Consider the following 17,258-nt stretch of genomic DNA (forward strand, 5'->3'; position numbering starts at 1 on the left):
TAGGCTTGTGTACGCGTTCGTGCGGCCAAGCGATACGTGTGGGAGTGGCAACGGTTTGATGTCGATATTGTTCGTACACTCGTACTACCGAACGCAGCAGTACGGTGCAAAGTTGTTGTTTGAGGACTAGTACGACCGCGAGGACAGGGATCATCTGCAGATAATGAGAATCCCATAACGACCGCGAAACATTGGGTGCTCCAATACATGGTTTCTGTCTGAGCATGGTTATGTGATACTCCCTTCATATTTTATTTAATGTATAACGCCGTTGACTTTTCGACCAACGTTTAACCACTCGTTTTATTTAAAATTTTCGTATAAATATGAACATATTTATATCATGCTTAAAGAACATTTAATGATGAATCGAGTCACAATAAAATAAATGATAGTTGTATAAATTTTTTGATTAAGACGAATTGTCAAACGTTAGATAAAAAGTCAACAGCGTCATACATTAAAATATGGAGGTAGTACTAGGCTCCAGTCTCAGGTGGTGTTTGGATCCAGAGACTTAACTTTAGTCTCTGTATTTAGACACTAATTTAGAGTATTAAATATAGACTACTTACAAAACTAATTATATAAATGAAAACTAATCTGCGAGACAAATTTTTAAGACTAGTTAATCTATAATTAGAGAATGTTTACTGTAGCATCACATAAGTTAATCATGGATTAATTAGGCTTAATAGATTCGTCTCGCGAATTAGTCTAAGATTATGAATGGGTTTTATTAATAGTCTACGTTTAATGTTTATAATTAGTGTCCAAACATCCGATGTGATAGGGATTTAAAAATTTTAGTCCCATATAAATAGGGTCTCAATCCATTTATAAATAGTCTACGAACTTGAACCCCTAAAATATGACCATAAAACTTTTGAAAATTGCATACCCTCTCTATGGACAACAGCACAAAGTAAATGTTGAGGGATGGCGAGACGGTGTTAGGGTGGGATAGATCCACTCTTCTCCAATGCGGCTTCTTCATAATCGTGGTCAAAAATAAGTGGATGTATGTTTCAATAGTACAATTATGATAAGGGATACGAGGGATTGTTGTAGTATAAGGACCAGTTAAATAAGATTGTTGCAACATTATTGGTGGAAAAAAATAAAACGGATTCGCTTAATAGGGTGTTTCCGTTATATCCGGACGACTGTTGCAACGGGAACACACGTGGTGGAGACGCCTGGCGCGGGCTGCGCGGCGCCCGATTTTTCTCGGGCCCATCGGGCATTTGACGCCTGGCATTTTCGTGTTAATTGTTATTAGTCGTAGAACAACCAAGCAAGCATAAAACGAAAAGGAAAAATCTGTGCCAGGCCCACCTGACTTTTAGTTTAGAGGGGCCTATAGTTGAGCCCATCTAACTTTTCTGGGCCTGATGCCCTGACCAATTTCTTTGTCCCCTCCGCAATGTCCAAATCTCATACAGAGCCCATCATGTACGAAACCGAAGCACTCGCTCGTTATCCATGTATTTCCATTTTTTTTTAATAATGGAGTAATACTACAAGGGAAAAGTAGATACGTACTTTTTGTAGTACTAGTAACACAAAGACAAGCAATACAAGACGTATAATCTTAGAACGCGATCACGTGGATCTGGGATACTTGCTCCCTGGGGCTATACATGAATGCATACAACTATACAATAGCAGTACTCGGCTCTGTCGATCTCTGGCTCTCTCTGCGTTCCAAGGGAAACGACGCCTTCGCAGGTACGGCAAAAATCACGACCTCAGGTACGGCGAATCACGTGCACGACGCGATGATCCCTGTGCGATCCTACTGGTGTACAGCCGGCACACCGTTTATTGCCTCCCACCCGTGCCGCCCCGCGCGTCACGTACTACACAGTTCGTTCGGTCGTTCGCCTCGCCCTCGCTTCGAGGCTACGCCTCCTCTCGCTCGCCTCGAACCGCACTCAATATCCGCCGACGCCCACGGCCACGGCGGCGAGGACACAAACCCGTGCGCCGCGAGTTAAATGCCCTCCTCCACATCGCGTTCGGCCTCTGCGACGCGTACGCAGCGCGTAGCGGCGTAGCACGCTTGCGCCGTGCGGGCGGAGGAAGCGGATGGCGCGACGTAGTACGTGTGGTAAGCTTGGCGGTGACCGCGACCTGTGGCTGGGGATTGGATTGGGCCAAGACGTTGGAAGCTTGGAATTTTGGAGAGGATCCCAACTGCTCGTGGTCGTGGGGCGCCGTCGCCGTCGCGGTCGCGGGCTGGTACAACTAGAACAGGTAACGGAGCGACCCGGTCGATTAGTTGCCGTGCCACGAGGCGGATCGAGTCGGTTTAATTTGTGCCGGTGGGTGATCGACCCGGTGCGCCAACCTCACGAGATGAGATCGCCCGCCGTGCTGCCTGCCTGCACGTAGTACGGCAGCAAAAATAGTGGGTTTGTGATGCTGCCAGTGGCAGCAATCCAGACGCGATCTTCGCCAGACGGTGGACGCGGCATCTCTTCTCGCTAGTACTTGTAGCATGATCCCCTCTCTCCAAGTGCTCCATTGTTTACGCGTCCAGGAAGATCTTGTCCTGCTCCTGTTCCCTGCGCCGCCACGAGCTCATTCGTCACCGGCACCTGCAGCCCATCTCCCGTAGTCACATGGTCGGGGACTCGGGATGAATCGATTTGTAGGCTTGGCACGGCCATTTCTTGGGATCATGTAGCCTGCAGACACTAATGGAGTGAACTCAATTCTACCCTCCGTGCACTGTGTCTGTGTTTCAGCAAAAGAGCAAAACAATTGTGAGAACCCAGCTGGCCAGTTCGTACTTCGTACCGGCATACCGCTACTATTACTGCCACCGACATGGGCACAGCACCTCGTCACACACGGGGCATTGCGCGGTGTGTGGTACTAGTACTACTAATACTGTGCTGCCATCTCATCGCAGGAGGAATCCATCATGCTATGGGCCTATTTAGAAGTCACCCTAAAATTTTACGCACTGTTACATCGAATATTTGAACACATATATAAAATATTAAATATAAAATTAAAAATAGCTAATTACACATATTGCAAATAATTTGCGAGATGAATCTTTTATACCTAATTACTACTTGATTTGACAAATGTGATGATACAGTAAATATGTGCTAATAATAAATTAATTAGACTTAATAATTCGTCTCACGGTTTATTAACGTATATAATACCCTATATAATAACCGATGTGACACCCTAAGACCCTGAACACCCTCTATTAGCAGTGGCTGCCACCGTCGCAGAAACTGCAGGAACAGATGCAATCGACAATCGTCGACAAGAAACGGAGGCATCCGTACCTTACACCAGCAGCTAAAATTAATCCCATCGGGGCGGGAAAAAATAAAGAAATGCAGCAGAAAGGGAAGGATATGACACTGCGTTGCTCGCTAGATTCCGCTGAGCCATGATTCGTGGTTGATTAGACCAATGATGAACTTACTACTCTTTGCCTGCGTGGCGATGATTCGGCGAGTAAAATAAACGGGGATCCGTGGCGAGTGGCGGCAAACGGCCAAAGTGTGTCTCTCTCTCCAACCACCGCGTCGTCGGCAACTTTGCCGCCGTGGCGTGGCCTCCCCGTGATTGAGGTATGCGCTAGCTGGGGCCTCCGCCGCTTCGTCTCCGTGCGCGCGCGCATGAACGCGACACGAGCCGTGCTTGTTTGTGCCAATTAACGGGGTGTATCCGTTTCCGGTATTCTAATCGGAGCGAGTGAGTGAGTGCACGTATCTTGAAGGGTGTGCAGCCGTGCACCGTCTCGGTAGGCTTTGGCCATGGCAGGGTTTAGAGCAGGTAAAAAAAGCTGACTAGACGAACTTTAAAATTATGCCACATCATCATATTTCTATGTGGAGAGGAGAGAATTGATGAGAGAGGAGAACGAACGATAAATCTATCACCCGGCGATAGCTCTCTTTTCCACGCGCTACTGCTAGATTGCAGCCCAACTCAGCAATAAAAAAACACGATTTGTGGACCCCCACACCGTAGCCGATCCCCTTCCCCACCCCATCAAGCAAAATGCCCTTCCCCTCTGCCCCAATGCCCAGCCGTGCTCGCTCAATCTCCGCCCCTCCTGCGTGATGTAGATGTGCCCGCGTGCCATCTCTTCTCCCATGCGCGCCATCTCTTCCCTTCCCACGCGCGAAGATCTCTTCCCCTCCCGACACAAATCCACCCCAAAAAAATCACACCTTACTATTTTGCCAGCCTCAAAAATCCGGTAAGATTAACACAAATCCACCCCAAAAAATCACATCTCACTATTTTGCCGGCCTCAAAAATCCGGTAAGATTGACACAAATCCACCCCTATTATCCGCTTTCCCTCTTCCCCTCGCTAATCTCTCATGCCCGCTAATAGATTATTATCGATTAATCTATGGTATTTAAGTTTTATTTTTGGGAATATTTGAGTTAATGTCATGTAGTAATAGTGCCTTGCAATTTTTGTACTACAGAGATTTTGGTTGATATGGTCTCTAAATATGCTCTGGCACAAATGGCTACAAGGATGCAATTCACTCTTGATCATATACATTGATATGTACAGGTTATAATTAACTATTTGATTATATGGTGTGGTCAGCCAACAGACAATCTATTATACTAGTAGTCAACTTTAGCAATGGACTATTAGTCAGCAACTGGCTATACTATTAGCCTTGCTCTTAAACGGAGGAGTGAGTCAGTGAGGAGTAAACCTATAACTCCAACTCCAAAATTTAGATTCAAGAGTTGGGTCCGGAGTGTAGTTGTGGAGCTGCCTAAACCCAGCTCCACATCTATAGTTTATTTTGTGAGAGAGAACTCCACCAAAAATGGGAGCGGAGCTGCGCCAAACAAGCCAAACTTACATTTTACTCCACTCCTGTACATTTTAAATCGATATGTTTACGAATTGTTCACGGAGTATCAAGTACCACCCCACAGTTTTAGGTGTGGTGTGTCCGTCTTCTACAGAATAATTAACTACTTGCTACTCTTACGAGTTGTGATAAATGATTTACCACCAGACCAACATATTATAGACACGTGAGGACTCACATGTCATAGACAGCGAGTGGCAAGTTCTTAATTACCACATCTTAAAAGTGACAAATAGTTAAATGTCACGTGTTTTACTCTATTTGTTTTATATTATAAGTCATTTTTTTCTTCTAGTTAAATTTTTTTAAGTTCGTAGAAAAATATACTATAATTTTAATACAAAAGAAACATATTATTAAAATATATTTAATACTAAATTTAATGAAACTAATTTGGTGTTGTAGATATTATTAATTTTATCAATAAACTTGATAGTATGATTTAGATAAAGTCAAAACCTATAATATGAAATGGACGGAACTGACGGAGGGAGTATGCAATTGTAGAAAAAAACAAACATTAATACACGAAAATGTTGTATCCTCTTCGTACCAGTTTATTTATCATTCTAGCATTCATTATTTTTTAAGAAAAAATATCGTTCTCACATTTCAAAGCATTTTTAATCTATTCATAGATAATAGATACAACCATACTAGTACTGCTCATGAAAAAATTGATGCTTGCATCAGAAAGATGGTTGGGACGTAACTAATGAGGGTAGCAGTGTAGTTTGTTGCACCTTCTAATTTAGTGTGAGATTTTCTAAAAAGAAGAAGTAAATCTAACAAATCAAAATGAAAGTAGTTTTTTATCTCTTCAAAAAAAAATGAAAGTAGTTTTTTAATTGTTATCCCATAAAATGCAGATCCTCTAACTTATTATCCTCTGACTTTAAGCGGCTGACATGTGAGCTCCACAGCTTATGGACCCACATGTACCCATGTTGTCCATTCCATGGAGATGGTTCATATATATCTGCTCTTCTATTACTATACTTGTTTTCGGTTAGTATTCCTTTTCCGATCTTTCCACTTATTTCTTTTTAACTGAGAAAACTATCATGGCTTTGCCTAGTAGTGTAATTTCATTAAAGAGAATACGTACAAGGTTACAAGAAAAACACTAAAAGATTACAAAGTTTGCAACCAGTCCAAAACTATTTGCTTTAAAGGTTCCTTCATTCTGCAAACAAAGTAATCATCCAAACTAAAAGTATTTAGAAAAGAGGCATGATTACTTCACAAATGGAAAATCCGGTTGACAATACGCAGGTGTTTAAAAATACTCAAAAGGAATGGTTGCACTCCATGATCCAATTGGTGTTCTACGTGCTGACATGCGTGCCAAATTACTTTGAAAAGTATGATCCAAGCCGTGCGTGCACATATATATGAATTGTTTTGGCTCCATGGCCATTTGACTTTTGAATTTTCATTTGAATGCCTCCGGTATCTGAGGCTTAAGCATAACTACCAGAAGTTTTCGTTGTTGGGGCTTTTATTTTGTTCACACACACGTTTCAAAAACTTCACCGAGGTATACATTGCTTTCATTTGGTTGTTGTTGGCTCCACGTGCATTCAACTTCTGAACTTCGTGTCAAATTATTGTTTGCCTGTGTTGATGCCTTGAAGACATGAAAGCACAAACACAACAAACGAGTCAGTTTTGTAGTTGGGTGTTTTTAATTATTTCACGTACATTTCAAATTTTTTTTAGTTCAAGTTCAGAAGGCGGGTTGGCAGTGGCCAGTGGCACTGCATCTCCAGAAAGTGAACAGTTCTATCGGTCCACCAGAAAGTCGTGCCCATGTTAGGTGCGGCACGGAGGATGCCACTAATGCAAGAAAATGATATTTGTAAAAAAGAAAAAATAATTGTGCAAGCAATTTAATGATTTTGTTGACGTGTTCGTTTCAAATTTCAAGATGAATAGTGTTTGTGATCAGGACCAAATCTCAATGATTGTTTGGTGCATCCAGAAGCAGGTTAGATTTAGCACGGAAATACAAGATACAAAATCAAACATTCGAGGTTGTAGCTAGCAGTACACTGGACGGTGCTATTCGATCGATCTTCAAATAGGGTACCCAATCATCAAAGTATCAAGTGTTCTCTTATTGGGTTTGTTTTTAAACAGCGAAACTTCCAGATAATTTACCCACAAAATTAGTATTTTCCAACGGTGGCCCACAAAATTAGTCAAACTCAAAGTATAAGCGGTGTTTTAAAACTAATCCAATAGATTCGTAATTTAAAATACTTTCCCCCACAAAGTTGATTTTATACCTATTATGAATATATTTATGAGAAATTGACATTAAAATTTAATCTTGGATTTGTCCCCAAAAAAGATGCTCCTCAGGCATCAGCATGCGTATGCGTGCAAGATTGCGTCCACGGGAGCAACTTCCAGATCCCAGATGATGGCTATTTTGATGGAGGAATTAATTTAGCATGCAGTTATGAACGTGACCAACGTACGTCAACATTAAACTTAAATACGTACTCCTCCGTGATTACACGTTATTGCTGCTTTCACAACCGGTTAACGTAGGGCTTATTAAGGAGGCAGGGCAATCAAAAGGTACTAATTAAACATCATGTCATTGTTGTTTGCCACCAGACAGAAATGTTTTTTCCTCTAAAAAAGAATCATTTTTCTTCACACAAATAAACAGTACCATTGCATCGAAGTGTTTCCATACTCATCTATCCGTACAAAGAACACATCAAAAATGCATATGCCATGGTTAAGGATGCTTTTTTTTTATTGTAAAACAATACATTATAAAGCTGTTCAGATGAAATGGGTGCGGCTATAGTTGCTGCAGCCTGCCATTGCATTGAGATGTTTACGACACTGTTGGTGTTGGCTGCGGCACAACGGTACACTGATTTTCTATACCACTCCTAAATCTGATCCTTGCATTTTGGGAGTAATCCACGGATTTGGGATTTTTCACCGATCAGTGTGTAGAATCCAATGTCAATGTCAGGTGAGGGGGCAGCAGGCAGAGGATGGCGCCATGGCAAAGGCATGGAGGAGTTTATCACCATGGTCCAGAGGCGCCATGGATGTTGGATGATGGTTGGTACAGCTGTGTGCTGTGTGGGATGGGAGGGAGGTAGTGTACGGCGTCGTGTACCGGAGGGAGGGAAGGGAAACGGACCGTTGGTGAGGGTGGGCCCGGCCCTGCGAGTGGGCCCCACACACCCCTCTTCCGTTCCGTGTCGTCTTCTTCCCCCGCGACAGCTGCCGCCAATTAATTATTCTACCACCCCATTAAACCACCTCCACCCTTCTTCTTGTTCTTCCTTCCACTTCCCCCACTCGTCGTCTCCCCTCCTCCTCGCGCCCAATCTCCTCCTCCTCCGGAATCTTCTCGTCTCCTCGTCGTGTCGTGCTGCCCACCAACTGCTCGTCTCGGGGGCCGTGACGGGTTCTTCCCTCTTCCCGGCAATTTGGGTGGAGGGAGCAACGTGGATTGGGGGCCCCGACCTTCCTGTCTGTTCTTGGAGAGAGAGTTGCGCGGATTCTGGAGATTCAGGTGGCATTCTGATCCGGCATTCGCGGTTTCTTGGGCGGCGGCGGTGGCGGCGGCGGTTGGTGGCCGGCCGGGCAAGTCGTCACCGGTGCAGTGGCGCCTTTCCGTGGAAGCTTTTGTGTTTTTTTCTTTCTTTTCGCCGCCGCGGTGTGCTGCTGCTGGTGTGTGGTGGGGATGCGCCTCGCCCCCTTTTGCCGCCTCTGCGTGGCGTGGCTATCAAGCGTCGGCGCAATTGCGTTGGTTTCTGGTAGATAAAAACCGCATCTTTTTTGTTTGGTGGGAGCTCTCGAGCGAAGGTTCCTGGCAATGCCGAGCATCCGAGCTCCGGCTTCCAAGCAGACGGCCACGCTACAGGTAGATTATAGATCCTTCTGCGATGAAACGGATGGAATGGAGTAATTTCTCGCGATTCTTGATTTTTTGTTGGGATGATGCTGCTTGCTCTGTTGCTTCGATGTGTAATCATGTGTCTCTCTGCAGGTGGCTGTGAAGTGCAGGCCACTGACAGACAGCGAGCAGCGGCGTTCGCGGCATATCATACAAGTCATTGATGATAAGGTGCAGGCTCTAGTTTAGTAGTAAAATGCGTAATTTGTTGTGCAGTTGTTCAGTTGGAATTCTGCCAGATTGTGATTGTAATGTGTTGCCTGTATGTTTTTTGCCCCCCAGAATGTCGTTGTGCTGGACCCTGATCTGTCCAAGGACTACCTTGAACTCATCCAAAACAGGACCAAGGAGAGAAGATACAGCTTCGATCATGTGTATGCGCCCGGGTGCTCCAATGCGGTATGCAGGCTCAGATAGATTGTGATGCTCTAAACTGGAACTGCTTTGTCTGTTACCAAATGGGCTCATATGCTGTTTACAGCAAGTGCTTGGAACTGCACCACAGTTTGGAAATTCCTGAATTGTTCATAACTAGCATGGTAGGAAATGATGCCCCTAAAGGCCAAACCCCAACCTACTTCTTTGGATCATTAACTGCTAAATTTAGGAGGTTCTCGTGCTTTGTACAGTTGAAACAATACTGTTGGTACCAACAAAAGGCCAACACGAAGTATTTGTACTATTGTTCAGTCTGGAGCAATCCAGTATGTACTGTTACTAGTGTTAGGTAGTCTACCTAACAAATACATACGTCTGGTTAAGGGAAAAGGACTGTAGTTTAGTTGTTGTATTAAACTCCACAACCTAGATCTTCTTAGGAAAACCTGCACTGTAAGCATGCTTTGCACGCTTATACATTAACTTCATTGCTCCAACCTTTAATACTTGCAACTCTGGGTCCCTGTCAAAACCAGTCTTCCTGACACAGTTACAGTATTCGACACCACGGCCATCTTAGATATACACGACCTCTTGTGCCTATTGTATTAAGGTCTGAAAATTATGTAGGGTAGTGAGTTACCGCACATGTCTTGTGTTTATTTGGTGGACCATACAACCATGAGAGCGCTGAGCGCAGGAGCGCCAAATTGCTTGTGTACTAATTTATTAGCCTGTTTAAAGCAAAATCCATCTGCAAATTTTGTAGTCAGCAAGATCCTGGCCGGAAACAAGAAAACTGACTATCAAATGGTAGCAACTTATTCTACCATATAGCCTATCTTATTATTGTAGTCCAACAGGTCTACAAAAATAATTATCTTTTTCATAGAAATACATCCCTATTTTTTTAAAAAAAAACAAGAAAAAAAATTCAATGGCGCTAAAATGATTTATGTTCTATATCTGACATCTGTCAGTCACATTCATATAGACAAGATGTACAAAACGTAAATAATTGTGTGATCATTGGACCATGTTGGGCTGATTAATGAAGACATGTAAATGAACATATGCTCTGTAAATAAATTTTAATTAGCTTATACATAATTGGGCTAACCAGTTTGCAATTATATGCTAACTGGTTTGCAGTTATGTACAAATGTTTTCTTGAACCGCAGTTGCCTAAAACTGTAAGTCTTGATAGATTTTGTTTTTGATCTTGGGAGCTTTTCAGTATCTATATTTCCATTACTGAAAAAATGTATGAGAATTACAAGATGAGAATCTGTTGTGTGCGCACACGTATGCACCAGCTTGCTTGCTTGTTAACTGCTGGGGGCAAATGCCATGTTCTCTTGTACTCCACTATCACATTTTAAGATCGTGCTTTGATAATGCAATTACATTACTTGTGCAGGATGTATATAAGAATATATCTTCTACAATTGCTGGTGTAGTTCAAGGCCTTAATGCAACAGTCTTTGCTTATGGTTCTACTGGAAGGTACATGCTCACTGGATAGTTTTGTTGTTTGCAAGCATACTGCCTGCTGCACATATTGCTATCATCACACATACTGCCGTAAATTTCTGAACCCTGAATTATCTCATTTGCTGCTATTGTTAGATATGGTTTACATTTGAAAAACTTGCTACACTCAGTTGGTATGATATGAAAGTGTTTCTTCAAATCAACCACATTATGTTTGCCTGATTTCCTCTTATGTTTTTTTCCTTTGAGATGCCTAACTTAAAACTATTGTGAATTTGTGATATGTGATATATACTATATCTGCTGAGTTCACCTCATGCCAATTGTAAACAAAATCATGATTATGTTTAGTCCATTGCCATTCTTGTTTTGTGAAACTTAAATAAATGCTAAAACAAACTGAGACCATCCTACCTTTTCAGTAAACTTGAACTTTGGTAAGAAAGGCCTCTTTAGTTTTTTTTTTTAATCATGACATAATATGAAAAATATGACTTCGCCACTTTACGGAGCTTCCTTGGTGAAGCTATTATACTATTTGGGCAAGTTCATTTTTCCTTTTTATGGGAATCCACGCTCATCATTGTGTCCATTAATAATGAAGTTTTACAAATACTTCAATACTGATCTAGAAGCTGAAATGGCTCTTATTAGTATTACGCTTCATATGCATAATGTGAAATATTCTGTTATTTGTGATTGTGCAGTGGGAAAACTTATACAATGGTTGGAACCCATAGTGATCCTGGTCTTATGGTTCTGAGCTTTCGCACAATCTTTGATCTGGTAAAGAAGGATGACAGTAAAGATACGTTTGAGGTCTCATGTTCATATCTTGAAGTGTACAATGAGGTAATGTGCAATATATAGTTTCTTAAAAAAGTTAACTATTAGTCCTTAAATTCTCTATACTACATATAAACTTTCGTGAAAAAACTCTGTGCTTTCTGAATTCCAGGTTATCTATGATTTGCTTGAAAAATCGTCAGGTCACCTGGAGCTTCGTGAAGATCCTGTGCATGGTATAATGGTTGCTGGTTTAAGAAGCATTAAGGTTTCTAGCTTCCTCTAATCTGTTTAATTTTTGTGATAATTAGAAAACAAATGCCTTGTAGTAATAGTGTCAATTCTGGCATTTTTTGTTTTGTTTTCTTCATATTTTTTTGGCCATCCTAATGTTTGTAACCTCTTTTGTGCATATAATATCCTCTCGTCATTGAGCCAATTAAGGAATAGATGATTTTTAAGTTGCACTATTTAATTTATCTGCATGGTTTTTTTTTTGTCCTTTCTGGAAGAAATACTTGTAGATACCAACCCTTTCAGACTTCTTCAGCTATTTATTCATCTTTTTTCTTTTAATGATTAGTTCATACAACCAATTTCTGCCCTTTGTAACAACAGCAAGTGGTCTACTGTGTTTGCATGCCATTCCTCATCATATTCGTAAAAATAGGCCTACATTCCATTCACCTCTACATATAAGAATATTTTGATGATCAATCTTTTATTTGCTTAGGTTCACTCAGCAGATAAGATTCTTGAACTCTTGAACATAGGCAACAGTCGGCGCAAGACAGAGAGCACAGAAGCAAACTCAACTTCTTCACGGTAATTACATATTGTGAATTTCCTTCTTTCCTTTCTGTAAGTAGATGCTGTTATGGCCATTCAGCTTTTGAAGAATTTGTTGATATCTTGCTTAGCAAAACAATGCATTTCTATCTGTTTAATGAACTGCTATTTAAGGAGGATACTTAATATCTTAATCTGATGTATCACTGAGATTTTGTTTCTACAAAGACAGCTGCTGTAGGACGTAGTGCTGGACATCTTTACTATATTCTATTAATAAGATTTATCCTTTTTTTAAAAATCCAAGGTCACATGCTGTCCTGGAGATAACTGTGAAGCGAAAACAAAAAGGACAATATGGTAGTCAGGTTCTTCGTGGAAAGCTTGCGTTGGTTGACCTTGCGGGCAGGTAATACACTAATACCTACTCCTTTTTGGATTGTTTTTCTCATTTCACCCTGCTAAGAAAGTAAGCTATAAAGCAACGCTTATATTATAACAGTGAGAGGGCCTCTGAAACAAACAACTTTGGGCAAAAGCTTAGAGATGGAGCCAACATTAACCGTTCACTTCTAGCGCTAGCGAACTGCATCAATGCCCTTGGCAAGCAAAACAAGAAAGGTCTTGCATATGTTCCATATCGAAACAGGTATTTCCATTTTCAGGTGTATCATTCTGGAATCCATCGTTTTAAAAATCTTAGCTATATGACAATGGTACTCTGCAGCAAATTAACACGAATCCTGAAGGATGGGCTCTCTGGTAACTCTCGTACTGTTATGGTTGCTACGATATCACCAGCTGATGATCAGTATCATCACACCACCAATACACTCAAGTATGCTGATCGTGCAAAGGAGATAAAAACACATGTCCATGTAAGGGGCCATTTCTTTTAGTCTGCATAACAAATTACAAGATGCTGTGTCTATGTAGTCATCACTATTCTCACCCATGCAAAATATTTAATTGGTTCTGAATCATAAATGTGAAAAAACCAGTTCTTATGTTGTTTGTTGTCCTGTACAGAAAAACATTGGACATCTTGACACCCATGTTGAAGACTACAAAAGGATGATTGACAATCTCCAGGTTTGCCTTACTGAAAAAACACAAATGAACTTTCTACAATTCTATCAGCACTCCATCACATTAAAATATGTTCCATTATGACTTTGTAGGTTGAGGTTTCTCAGTTGAAGAAGGAATTAGCTGAGAAGGAGCATCAGTTAAGTGTAAAACCTACTGAAAAAGCTGCAGACAATGAGCTATCTTGGCTAAATATCTTGAGCCAGGAAACTGGCGAGAATGTTCAAGAACGCATTAATCTGCAGAAAGCACTGTTTGAACTTGAAGAAACCAATAAGCGCAATCGGATGGAGCTCCAGCATCTTGATGATGCAATTGCAAGACAACAGGTTGATTACTCACCTATTCAGTTTGTTGACAACTCAAAAATCTACTCTTTTACACACTGGCAGCTTACAAGCCTCTTCCAATCAGAACTCTAGTTAATACCTGTAGTGCAACATCAATAAGGGAAATACTGGTTGTCACCTTTGAGATAGCATAACTAAGAATTGTATTGTGGCATCGCAGACTGTTGCAGCTCTCTAAACCACATATGTTGTTACAATAGTATCTCAGAAATTTTCTTGCAGTGTACAGAACTCTGATGAATTTGTGTTCAGGTGAAAGATAAGGATTCGGCTGTTCTGCAAGCATTAACATCACGGAGACAAGTTATTCTTGACAACATACGCGACAATGATGAAGCTGGTGCTGGCTACAGAAAGGTATTTGTAATATAAATTCGGATTGTCCTTTGTTTTTGGTTTCCTCAAAACAAACTTATATGGCAAACACTATGTAGGATATTGAACTGAATGAGAGTCGCAAACGTCAACTCCAAGATATGATCGAGGAAGCCACCAGTAACAATGGCAACAGAACCTACCTCCACATTCTCAGTCAGTACAGACTTCTTGTGAGTAACCACCACATTTTAGTATGTTTTCCTCATAATAGTTGATACTCCACAATCTGCTTATGGATAATGTGTGTTTTAGGGGATGACTAATGCCGAGCTTCAAATTGAGATGGCTATGAGGGATCAAGTAATATATAACCAGAGGGAATCTCTAAGGAGTCTGTGGAACATTATTTATGGAACAGGGCTAAACCAGAAACAGATTTCTAAACTAGCTGCGAAGCAAGGCTTAACTATAGAAGGCTGTCCTTTGCCTGTGTCAAGTCCTGATGTTACTACCCCACCTTCTTTTTCACCCCATGGAAGGTTATCACCATTCATGTCATTTCCTAGCCCGCAATCACAGCCTTATTCCCCGTCTGCTTGCTTTGTCCAACATGGTTTCAGCACCATGTCTTATCTCAGAAATCAACATGAGACGCCTACAGTATGTAGGCAGGAGCACCTCAGTTCTTACTACATGATGTCTGAGTGCTCGCCTTTTGATGGTGATGGAAAACAGAAGACAAATGGAAGGTCAATGCCATACTTTTCTACCCCGGGAAAACCAAAAGAAATGTATAACTTTTCTCCTGGAACTGAAAGCGAGAGAACTCCCTGCAGTAAGGAATACCCCACCTCATATTCTCGCAATGGAGATTCGCGTGTACAAATAAAGGTAAACAGTCTTCCCTTATACACAAAAACAATGATTGGAAATCTGTAATGCACGTGGTCCCAAGTAGACATGGTTTTTCATGTAGTAAGAGAACCTAAAATGAAAAAGGAAGTAACATCAACTTAAATAAGCATAGCATTCCAAATGTGTAACTAGCGCACCAATTAAGGTAAAAAGAACAATGTTATCTCAAACAACAGAATATTTCAGAAGTGAAATTGCAACTTGTCTTAATCTGCAGGATTCCTGGTATACAGAAGAAAGGCAGTGAGGAAGGAAGGACATCATCAGCACTCTTCCATTGCACATTATCAGGCCGGACGTTTGCCACTGGAGCCCGTTCCTACATCTTCTGCCAACAGGCCCAACACCAATGTTACCCTGAGTAAATGAAAATGCTTCAGTTTAGATGTTAGGATATCAGCCAAAGCTGCGGCCATGAGGTCACGGCCATTTTGATCTTGATGCCTCTATGATGAACCCCAAGATGGCTCACTCCACCCTGTACAGTAGCTGTTAGTCTCCAGTCTTTCTTGAGTTTCTTCTCCTTTGTACAGTAGCTTTTCTGTAGGATGAATCCGATTTTTCAGAATGCTGTAAGCATGTAAATCTGCTGTGATTGTAACCCCTTTGCACCCATCAAATCAACAGAATTATTCCAAGATCGGTCTCAAAACACTGATGAAACAAAATGAGTACTACTTCAGCAGATATCAGCATCACTCACCACTGTTCACATCAACTTTGTGCTCTCTTCTGGAATGCAAGGCATGTGCATGTTAATTGTTCTTGCCACTGATAAATGGATTGATCAACAGGACACATGGCCGATGGGCACAGGCATGTGTTATGCATGGGCTGCTAGTTGTTGTTGTTGTTGCAGGTAGGATCTCCATCTCCTCCGGATCATTCAATAACCTCCTGGGCGTCACTCACCTCACCTACTCTGGAGACCACCATTCATGTCAGCTCAGGTAAGCTGGTAAGGTAACCCACAAGCAATGGTCCCGGCCATTGCCATGCTCAATTCATTCATGCTCTCTCAGTCTGGTTGATGAATGCTACGCTGCAGCTGTAGCTGCAGCACGGCGAGCACATTGCAACTGCACCAAATGCCATATCCACAATGACAGCCAGCTGGGGCTTGTTCAGTCTGGCTACCTGCTTAACTGAATGACTGACAGGTTAAGGCCCTGTTAACTTCGTGTGCACCACTGCACAATTGCTAAAAACTTGGGGCCGTTTTGGATCCCTCTACCCTGTCAATTCTTCGGTTTACTGTTAACACGGAGCCAAGTTTTTTTTTTTTTAAAAAAAGAAAGCAAGCTTTTATTGAAATCAAGATAACCATCTTGATATCACTCCCGGCCTCTAGTCTAATATGGAGCCAAATTGTGATACTACGATGAAGAATGTTATTGCTACTATCAAATTTACTATGGGCATTATCAATAAGTAGGCTTCAATTAGGATAGTACATGAATACATGATTAGAAGCTTGATAGCACTGTCGCATGCGTCACGTTCATTTTAGCAGTTTAATTAGCTGTTAGTCGTCTTGGCCTGTCCTAGTGAGCCACTATCGTTGAGACAGTGAGATAAGTGTGATGCATGCGACAGGGTTTCTTCTGGGAGCCCAGCCACCTGCATTCTGCAGATTGCAGAATTCAGACTCCTACCGTACGTAACAGCGCGGCTTCCTTGGAACCACGCCTTTGTCACAATTGCCAAGGCTTCATTGCATATGCATCGTGCTACTAAAAATTTATAGTAATTTACTTAATCAATTTGTCCCATGAAAATGTGATGGAAATTACTGTAATTAGCCACAGATAAACCATGTCTTTTATCTGATTAACTAGAATGCTTGGCCATTAATTTCTCTATGAGTGTGAATGCGTACTAGAGGTTGGCAAGGGGGACAAATTGCACCCAACTCGGAGCTTGCAAGTGGCGACCCTCACTCACACCAAAGCACAATTTTTACTTTATTTTGCTAGGCCAACAATACGCCATCACTTTTGTTTACTTCCACCTAGGCTCTAAACAACACAATCACAAGCACACCCTAATCAAGGACATAATTGATCATTACTACGTTGAAAACTTTAGCCCAAGCATTAGTACCATTTATCAACCCCAACCTTCAGTTCATTCAATGGGTTTCAAACACAAGTTCAGTGGGGGTAAGCACTAGTACTACATGATTAACACTTGGAGATTGAGATAATTAACAAGGGACCATATGAGGAGGAGGAGAAGATCAGAAGAATCCATGGAGGTTTTTGATGGAGGTGACCACTCACCACCTAGAGGCTGCATGCTTTGGGGGCCATTTTTC

General features: G+C 41.7%; 1 protein-coding gene across 2 annotated transcripts; it reads left to right on the top strand.

The window, feature by feature from the left end:
- Window positions 1-8,159: 8,159 nt before the first annotated feature.
- On the top strand, window positions 8,160-15,628 carry LOC127767486 (kinesin-like protein KIN-8B). Of its 2 annotated transcripts, XM_052292839.1 has the most exons (16): window positions 8,162-8,789; window positions 8,916-8,993; window positions 9,105-9,221; window positions 10,621-10,706; window positions 11,402-11,546; window positions 11,653-11,748; window positions 12,214-12,305; window positions 12,577-12,678; window positions 12,772-12,918; window positions 12,997-13,147; window positions 13,299-13,361; window positions 13,451-13,687; window positions 13,961-14,065; window positions 14,143-14,256; window positions 14,339-14,917; window positions 15,159-15,628. In XM_052292839.1, the coding sequence occupies exons 1-16, from the start codon at window positions 8,742-8,744 to the stop codon at window positions 15,186-15,188; spliced, it is 2,190 nt and encodes a 729-aa protein (XP_052148799.1). In that variant the 5' UTR covers window positions 8,162-8,741; the 3' UTR covers window positions 15,189-15,628. The 2 variants fall into 2 exon arrangements, with proteins under 2 accessions (XP_052148798.1, XP_052148799.1); XM_052292838.1 differs by lacking the exon at window positions 15,159-15,628 and having other exon boundaries at window positions 8,160-8,789; window positions 14,339-15,134.
- Window positions 15,629-17,258: the final 1,630 nt, after the last annotated feature.

The sequence above is a fragment of the Oryza glaberrima genome, chromosome 3 (assembly GCF_000147395.1).
Source record: "Oryza glaberrima chromosome 3, OglaRS2, whole genome shotgun sequence".
In the NCBI taxonomy this organism is placed as follows: Eukaryota; Viridiplantae; Streptophyta; class Magnoliopsida; order Poales; family Poaceae; genus Oryza; species Oryza glaberrima.

Excerpts from the sequence above, each read along its gene's own strand:
- LOC127767486 (XM_052292838.1), top strand. The coding sequence starts at position 8,742 with ATGCCGAGCATCCGAGCTCCGGCTTCCAAGCAGACGGCCACGCTACAG. Across the intron at positions 8,790-8,915 it reads AGCAGACGGCCACGCTACAG|GTGGCTGTGAAGTGCAGGCC; the intron begins GTAGATTATAGA and ends GTCTCTCTGCAG. Across the intron at positions 13,148-13,298 it reads AGATAAAAACACATGTCCAT|AAAAACATTGGACATCTTGA; the intron begins GTAAGGGGCCAT and ends TGTCCTGTACAG.